This window comes from Bremia lactucae, linkage group LG1, assembly GCF_004359215.1.
Source record: "Bremia lactucae strain SF5 linkage group LG1, whole genome shotgun sequence".
In the NCBI taxonomy this organism is placed as follows: Eukaryota; Oomycota; class Peronosporomycetes; order Peronosporales; family Peronosporaceae; genus Bremia; species Bremia lactucae.
This window is the reverse complement of record NC_090610.1, coordinates 10638551-10646991: the sequence shown is the minus strand read 5'-3', so window position 1 is coordinate 10646991 and position 8441 is coordinate 10638551. Positions and strand designations below refer to the sequence as shown.

The 8441-nt window shown below is 43.9% G+C and overlaps 3 protein-coding genes across 3 annotated transcripts; 1 reads left to right on the top strand and 2 right to left on the bottom strand.

Moving 5' to 3' along the window:
- Positions 1-3384: 3384 nt before the first annotated feature.
- CCR75_008557 (uncharacterized protein) lies at positions 3385-6167 on the bottom strand. The gene is made up of 2 exons (XM_067966609.1): positions 6033-6167; positions 3385-5963 (listed from the first exon to the last, which is right to left on the bottom strand). The coding sequence occupies exons 1-2, from the start codon at positions 6152-6154 to the stop codon at positions 3545-3547; spliced, it is 2541 nt and encodes an 846-aa protein (XP_067820399.1). The 5' UTR covers positions 6155-6167; the 3' UTR covers positions 3385-3544.
- Positions 6168-6316: 149 nt separating this feature from the next.
- Positions 6317-8063, top strand: CCR75_008556 (uncharacterized protein). The gene is made up of 9 exons (XM_067966608.1): positions 6317-6477; positions 6534-6616; positions 6703-6752; positions 6821-6892; positions 6960-7055; positions 7124-7223; positions 7286-7640; positions 7716-7864; positions 7921-8063. Exons 1-7 carry the CDS (start codon positions 6374-6376, stop codon positions 7327-7329), a joined length of 549 nt encoding a protein of 182 aa, XP_067820400.1. The 5' UTR covers positions 6317-6373; the 3' UTR covers positions 7330-7640; positions 7716-7864; positions 7921-8063.
- On the bottom strand, positions 7442-8091 carry CCR75_008555 (uncharacterized protein; the record flags this gene model as incomplete). Its single annotated transcript, XM_067966607.1, has 3 exons — positions 7442-7640; positions 7716-7864; positions 7921-8091. The coding sequence occupies 3 exons, from the start codon at positions 8089-8091 to the stop codon at positions 7442-7444; spliced, it is 519 nt and encodes a 172-aa protein (XP_067820397.1).
- Between the last annotated feature and the right edge of the window lie 350 nt (positions 8092-8441).

Genomic DNA, 8441 nt, shown 5'->3' with positions numbered 1-8441 from the left:
GGATATTTATTGTGAGGAGTAGTTTCTCCAGACAAGCTATTGATGAGCCTTTCTGGCAAAAGCCACGGCTTCTTTTCAGGGGCGAGATGAGACATTTTACTGTCTTCACTCCCCTGAGTGGTACCCTCTGAAGCAGGGGTACCACAAGAACTTTTCTTACGATGGCTTACGCCATCGTCGTCACCTTGCACAGAGACACGTGCAGGTGACCGTATGGGAGATCGTACGGGCGATGAGGGATCATCCTCATCGTCGGATCCAAATAGACTGTTTACTCGTCTATCAGAATGAGCCCTCTCATTTGAAGGCTCATAGTCAGCCGCCTGACGTATATCAGGCGACTGTTCCGTTCTCCCCGAGTCGGCCACTTCATCAGACTCGCATTCGTAGCCGGCCTCCAAAGAGGGGTCGTATTCACGTGGTGAATCACCACGTGCACTCGCAACATCTAGTGTTGTGCGAGTGGAAGACACTACAGCAAACGTTCCGTCTGCCGCAAGAGATAGCAATGCGTCACCCGTGGCTGCACGAACCGCAGCCGAAGGCGCATCGTCACCCCGCATGAGTTGATCCTTCATGCGATGGAAAATTAAAATGATGGATCTGACCAATCAACATCGTTTTAAAAATTAATAGCGACCACTCCATCCAATGACATTCAGAGTGATTGTCGTTTAAGGGGGGGTGATGTAACGGGGTGTATCGTTACATGATATTAACACTTAAAGGTTGTTTATTAACATATTATATCTAAAAGGCAGATAATATTTGGAGGATATTACTTTATATAGTAATATTCAGAATTCTTATCCATGAATAGGTATAGACCATCATACCTATTTCTTCCGCAGACTAATCAGCTGTAGGAGTTATCAAAGAGAGAGTTAGTGATAAGATAGAGATAAGAATTCATTACATGTTTAGTATTAGATTATAATTAAGTTAGCATTTACAAAGATAGAACAAGAGACACTTAATTATACTAACTACAGTTTTCATTTTACCCTCTTAAGCTAATTACCTTAAGAGAAGTCTTCCTCTGCACGTACAGTGTACGTCAATTAACGTAGGGCACCACTCGCAACTGAAGCAGTGCGAAGTGGACTTGTACTGAAACAGTACAAGTCATAGTGCCCCGTTAGAATACTCAAGTTGAAAGTAACCTTGTGTGCGAGAAACATCAGTAGGGCTGACGAGCTGATAAGGGAGCTTTGCCATTTTTAGCGTTGAGTTTCACAAGTATCAAAATGTAAAGGCTCTTTCAAAAGAGCTAAGAAATCATGTAAATTGTATCTGCGCCACAGGTTGAAGGAAGTTCTCGGCGACGTACGAGTAACGTCAGAAGATTCAGACGCTACAAAAGCGGTTAGTCTTCTATGAAATACAAAAGAGGACGGATACGAAATTATAAAGGAAAGCTGATTAAGATGAAAGGTAAACACAACCAAAACAACATCCGACAAACAAATATTGTAATCACAATTAAAAGAAGGGTACCGTTATCCAGCTCTCACCTTTTCTTTAATCAGCCTCCACCCATCAATTATTAATATATTAACCGAAAGTCGTGGCTCCTGATTCGTCAGAAAACATGCGATTGCGCACCAAAAACAGCTTTATTTAGAAGCATTTTAACTCGCAAAAATTTCGAGATTATGTAAAATATTAAAATTAAAAAAAATATTCAGTATGCTTTCTAAAATTGTGAACCATTTGTCAAGAAGGCCAATGGCTCACAATATTTGAAAGCATACTTAAAATTGTGCATACATAAAATTGTGAATCATTTGTCGAGTAGTTCAAATGGCTGACAATTTTAGAAAGCATACTGAATAATTTTTGTAATTTGCGGAGCGACAGGTGTGCAAGAACACCAACGATGAAGAAACGCATAATGCGTAATATTAGTTAATCTCGCTAAGATTCATCCAAAGTTGTCGGACATGTAGTCTTCCACCTTCACATTAGCACATATAATCACCGTCACTTGCGCAGTCTCCAAATACAAGTGCTGCAGCAAGAGCCAACGCGTATTTTGGGTGGAGTAACGTGATACAGCCATTTGTAGCCTGAGGAGATGGAGCTTCCATAAAAGTTAAACCCGGCAGATAGGAAGAAAATCATTTGAAGCAGCACACCTAAGATCGTGGCACGTACTAAGGCCGCATGAGGTAAGAGCAGAGCTGACTGTTATACGCCTGTCATAGGACGAACAGCGAAAGATGAAACCAATAGGCGAAGAACGTGGCAGTTCCCGCCAAGCCTACCACTGGAATGTATGGCCGACAAAAATCATCGTGACAAAAACCGCGTACGAAATCTCCACCACCGTCGCGGCAACGAAATATCACCAAGCGTTATAAGTTTGCGATGCACGCTAGCGATAAAAAGCAAATCGATCTTTTGAAGCAATTGGCATGACACTGATGAAACTAACAAATGAGGTTGAACAAAAGAGCATTCCCATGGCCGAGTTGATACCGGCGTACGACGTAAACTCTGCATTAATGTACGTATATAAACCGAACACAATTCCAAGATGAGATAGAAAATAAATCAAGTCAGGTTCTGTGAAGCTATGCGCCAATGCATGCGGAAAAGGCGTTGAAGCAGGAATTCAGCCTAAATAATCTCTGTTGCAGCACGCTTGTCGCCATAAGTCAATTCAGCAAGCTCTTTCGATGGACTAGTCACACCCTCACAATTTGAATTTGACAACAACACTTCATAGTTATTGCTCAACTGGAAAACTCTCACAAAATCTGTCTTCTCACCGTTGTTGTTGCCCACACCGGCACAGATCACCTCCAACATCCACGTCGCGGGGTTGTAATTGTTTTCCAGCTTCGCCGTATCGTCGATTGACTTGAAGTACGCAATCACCGCACTCGCGTTCTTTCCAATCTCACCGGCAAAACCGTCTCAACACCGCTATTTATTAGTAGCAAATTCTCAAAAAAATTGAACCCTTCGGTTGATGGCTGGTAAATCGTGCACACAACTGTACGCCCTGTGTTTGCTATCCTTGCGAATACCATCCATAATAAGTTTCGCAGAACGCGCATCCACACCACTTGTCGGCTCATCAAGGAACAGTTCATTCGGATGAGCAATTACCTCCACGCCGATTGTCAATCGCTTTATCTGCTTCACAGAGCTGCCACAGATGGTCTGGTTTGCGATTGGGTGCAAATCGAGACATAGTACTTGTTATTATCACGTCGGCGCCGTGATGCAGGAACGCACTCAATGTGGGTGCATCACGAAAGGTAACAAAATCCGAGAGAATGTCCAACTGCTCGCAACAGCCACTTTTTAAACCACTTTGCTCCTGACCAATTAGAAGCCACGGGGCATCGTTATATTGATAAATAATGGGTGGGGGGTTGGGCTGATTAAAGAAAAGGTGGGGGCAGAACAACGATGATATAGTGTCAATCCATACATTACGCTTATACATTAATTGAAATCGTAAGATTAAACGCGTGTGCTGTTATCTTTGATACCATTTCATTAACTCTTGCCCAACTCATTAGTGTATGTTCTATAGCTCATCCTTTTCGCTCTGGTCATCATCAGCTTCCGCGTAAATCTCGGCATCGAGCGACGGAGAATTTTCTGCTTTGTCCAAATTATCCACCTCCTCAACATCTTTTTCCTCTTCCGGAACTTCAATTTCCGGCTCCAATTCAAAGCTATCGATACCCATAACGCTCCTCATAACGCGGTGCACACGAGCCGAGAATTGACTGGTGTCGGACATGTCAAAACCGGAATTTACAAGCGCCGTGTCGTACAGCAACCATGCAAGGTCTTTCGTCTCCTCTTTTTGAGAATCATTAACCATAAGTTCATGAAGCTTGCAGACGATAGGGTGCCGGGGGTTTAACTCAAGAATTGCCGAGGCAGTGCCATACATAGGAGAATTTTTATCACCATTAGAGAAGGTCTGTGCTTTCATTATGCGTTGCATATTGGCCGAATAGCCCCACTGAGAGGTCACCATAACGGCGGGCGAGTCGACCACGCGCTGCGACATCGTCACACGGGAGATTTTGTCTCCGTAGAGAGCCTTAAGCGAGGTCGTGAGCGCTAAAAATTTGTCCGCATACAACTGATCGCGTTTCTGGATTAGTGATTCGTCGTCATCGCCGAACTTAACACCTTCTTTGGCAATTGACACAAGTTTTTTGCCGTCAAACTCTGAAATGTGTGATACCACGTACTCGTCCAAGGCATCGACAAAGTATAGCACTTCAAGACCCTTTGCACGCATCTTCTCCATAAAAGGTGATTTTTCGCAGGCCTCGGCATTATCGGCAGCGATGTAGTATATCGATCCTTGCCAATCTTTCATTCGGTCTACATACTGTTCTAACGATGTCCACTTGCCGTCGCTCCCACTTGACACGAAGCGCAACAGTTTCACCAGCTTGCCGCGATTAGCAGCATCGTCAATGATACCCAACTTGATATTCTTCCCAAACTGCTCCCAGAACTTATTGTAAGTGGCATTTTCTTTCTCCTTCTCTTCCTCCACCTCTATCTTCGCATCCTTTACGGATTCTTCCGACGTTTTAAAATCAACTTCGGCTGATGGGTCGATAACTTCTGTCTCATCGTCTTCTTCCTCCCCGTATTCACCGTCATTTTCAGATAATTTGCGCAGCATCTCCAAAATCTTTCGCACCAATTTCTTGCGAATGACGCGCAAAATCTTATTTTCTTGCAGAGTCTCACGCGAAACATTGATGGGCAAATCGTCCGAGTCAACAACACCGGCGATAAAATTGAGGTAACGCGGCAAAAAGTCATCGAAGTCGTCCGTGATTAGCACTTTCCGGACGTAGAGTTTTATGTCAGCCTTTTTGCTCTCAAAGCGCGTGTACATATCACGAGGTGCCTGGCCAGGCACGTAGAGAATAGACTTAAATTCAATCTCTCCCTCAGCCTGAAAATGAATCCACGTCAGTGGATCCGTGGTATCCGTCTTTTGCAATGAGCGATAAAAACTTTCGTATTCCTCGTCGGCGATATCATCCTTAGAGCGCGTCCAGATAGCCTTCACTTCGTTAACACGTTCCCACTTCCACACAGTGCGAGTCTCAGTGCGGGTTTTTGAAGAGTTAGACTCTTCGGTCTCTTCCATAATCTCAAGTTCCTCATCGGCCTCACTAGTAGCTTCTGTATCCTTTTCTTCGTCGTCCTCACTAGTAGTGTCTGCGTTCTTTTCAATATCGTCTTCATTATCGGCAGGCTCTTCGTCAACCTCATATGATTCCGTATAGGTTGCATTAACGTAGATGGGAAATGTAATGAAATCACTGTAGTGGCCAACGAGACTCTTTAGCTTGTCTTGGTCCAAAATTTCCGAGGCATCAGATTTAAGAAACAGCGTGATCTCAGTACCACGGCCTAAAGTGTCGCCTCGAGGGTCCTTAGCTATTGCAAAGGACGCATTGGCATCAGACTCCCAAATGTACTGGTCGTCGTCATTGTTCTTGCTTACAACACGTACACGATCGGCAACGAGGTAGACGGAATAGAAGCCGACACCAAACTGACCAATAAGACTGCTATCGTCACTACCGCCTTGCATCGCCTCGACAAATTTGGCAGTCCCAGACTTGGCAATCGTACCTAAATTGGCAATAAGATCTTCTTTGGTCATGCCGACGCCCGTGTCGCGGATGGTAAGCGTCCGAGCATCCTTGTCGAAATTAATGCGGATATCTAAATGACGTTGCTCTTTAAGGAGCTCGTTATTCGACAGCGCAAGAAAGCGGATCTTGTCCAGGGCGTCCGAGGCATTAGAAATAAGTTCACGCAGAAAGATCTCCTTGGTGCGGTACAAAGAATTGATGAGAATGTCCATGAGGCGGGATACCTCGGCCTGAAACGCGAACGTTTCTCCACCAGTCAATTCTTTTAGATCGTCCACCACAGGATTCGACGAATCTCTTCTGCACATATACCATTACATAAGTCAATGAAGTAAAACATAAGCACGCGCCATGTAGTGGACGACTCACTCCAGCTCATTCTGCGATTCTGTCGACTCCGCCAAGCAAAAGCTGCCCGACAGAAGAGCTATACAGAACAAGGCTATAAACAAGAGCAGCCGAAGTGACGACAAGCGGCTCGCTTTCTTCATAATACTCTCAACAACTGCGAAGACTGGACAGCTTCGACGTGAATTAGACAATGCCGAATCTTTGACGAATCGGTCGGATGTAAATTAAATCACCTCCAATTAATTCATTTATCGTAGTTTACAAGTAAAAAGATTGTACACGTGGTTTCACGCCGGTGAGCTTCTAGAACGTAAAGCAGAAAATATTTTCTCGTTATCGACTTCTGCAGGAGGGAGTGCATGATTGGTCCATATTTCGCGCAAGTTCCATTGTCGTCGACGATGAAAGCGGTAGCATTTGCGGTGGCGGCTATACTTCCTGGTGCTCGTGGCTGGACAGACAGGTAATGCTACGTAGCTGATATTACAAATCAAAACCTACTTAAAAAAGTTTGCGTAGATGGGACTACTCTCAGCGCTTTGCCATCGCTGGTCACGCACAGCTCTACTGTGACGGCGAGAATCAGCTTGCATCGTGCTGCAGTAATAACGATTTCTTTTTGCGAGTTACAGACTACCTTTGCTCATACTGATGACGTGTTGATTTGTTTTATTTTTCTTAAATGCAGTCTGCAAGGCAATCGTGAATGAAGTAGAAACCCAGCTGAATAATACGCAAGTACGTAATGTTAAGCATTAAAGCATCAATCGCAATATATAGTAATCATGTATTTCTTTGTCTCCTAGAATGACTACGTAATGGAGGTCGTCTTTCGTATTAGCGAGGAGAAGAAGCAGATCAAGTATTCGCGCAGCGAGGTTTGTTAACTGGCGACAAAAAAATCGTCTCACCATACCCATCAAAATTGATGTTGTCCCAAACTAGGTGCGCATTTTAGATGTTTTAGACGATATTTGCGATCGCCTCCCGCTAAAGCTACAGGGTGACAGTCACCGGACCAAACGAATTATGAGTGATGCAGTACGTACATATCATAATTGTTTTGATTTGAACTTCTAGCTTATCTAGATAATGTCTACTGAGCGCAGTGCAATGGATTTGTCGGTGAATACGAAGATGAGCTGACGCGCACGTTTTTCGATGATTTTACTCCAGCGAAGGACAGAATGTGTGGTGGAACTCTACAAGGTACGACTAGCTGCTTTCAAGCCCATGTAAAGTTCTGACAGCGAATACGTGCATTGGAAAAGTCTGCTCCCACGCCGACAAAAGACTTAAGCACGACGACTTGTAAGTTGCGATCATCCCTTCGCGCGACATTTCGAAACGCTTCTTAACATTTTTGAGTTGCACTCAGTACATGTTCAATTAATTGTCCAATTCAACTAATTTCAATTAGTTGTTAGTTAGCTGTCTCTTAAGTGGCCTAAAGCTTCTTCAGCAGAATCTTCGTCGCCATCTTGCCCCCAACACTTTGGATTTCCCTTCCGCCATCGCTCGTCCAGTTTTTCCATTGTGCACTCGAATAAAGGCTTTTCGATCTTGTGGTTTACAATATTGTGCTGCTCGCACAGCCAAATGGAGAACGTCGTGCGTGACTCCACCCTGTCGTAATTACCATAAATAAGCATGACGCATTTATAGTGAGCAAGACTTAAATAAGACTTTTTTGCGACTCACTTAGGTGGAGATTTAGTAATCTGTTCCTGGAAATCTTCGGCGCAGTGCACACACGGATACATGAGAGCCAACGCCTCAATAAATGTCTTAGCCTTGGCTTGATAACCAGGCGAGGGCTTGTCCGGGTAGTAAATTCCCATTGAATGCAGCTGGAGCAATTTGGCAAATAAAAGATAATACCAAGTCCAAAACCCGAAAAACTCACCAATTTCCATGTAGCGTTCCCAATTTCCATTCGATTCAATGGGCAATCATTGGACACTTCAGGCTGTGTCATTTTTACAAGCACCTTCTTGCTGATAGCACTTTTAAGGAAGCCCATCTTATCGGCGCACGCCGGCTCGACACAATTCGGGTCGCTCTTTGTTGCTACCATTTTGATAAGTGACTTGCAATAAGTTGCCTGTCTTCTTATGTTGCTGTAATTCTGGGTGCGTGCTTTTTATATTGCGAACAACAAAGCTTTCTCTAAACATTTAGTAACCGAACTGTTAATAACAACATGTAACGGGGCACTGCCAACTTGTACTGCTTCAGTACAAGTCCACTTCGCACTGCTTCAGTGCTAGTGGTGCCTCACGTCCCTTCACGTTACACTAGTACGTGCAAAGGAAGACTCTCTTGAAAACACTAGCTTTAAAGAGGGTTAAAAGCAAACTGTATATAATATAATTAAGTTCTCTGTTTTGATCTATTTCACACTAACTCAATTATAAATTAAGGGAA

What these genes read in the sequence shown, in the direction of transcription:
- CCR75_008557 (XM_067966609.1), bottom strand. Translation starts at nt 6,154, where the DNA reads ATGAAGAAAGCGAGCCGCTTGTCGTCACTTCGGCTGCTCTTGTTTATA. An exon ending in GAATCGCAGAATGAGCTGGA is followed by an intron (nt 5,964 to 6,032) that starts GTGAGTCGTCCA and finishes GTATATGTGCAG; the next exon opens with AAGAGATTCGTCGAATCCTG.
- CCR75_008556 (XM_067966608.1), top strand. Translation starts at nt 6,374, where the DNA reads ATGATTGGTCCATATTTCGCGCAAGTTCCATTGTCGTCGACGATGAAA. An exon ending in TCAAGTATTCGCGCAGCGAG is followed by an intron (nt 6,893 to 6,959) that starts GTTTGTTAACTG and finishes GTCCCAAACTAG; the next exon opens with GTGCGCATTTTAGATGTTTT. An exon ending in AACGAATTATGAGTGATGCA is followed by an intron (nt 7,056 to 7,123) that starts GTACGTACATAT and finishes TACTGAGCGCAG; the next exon opens with TGCAATGGATTTGTCGGTGA.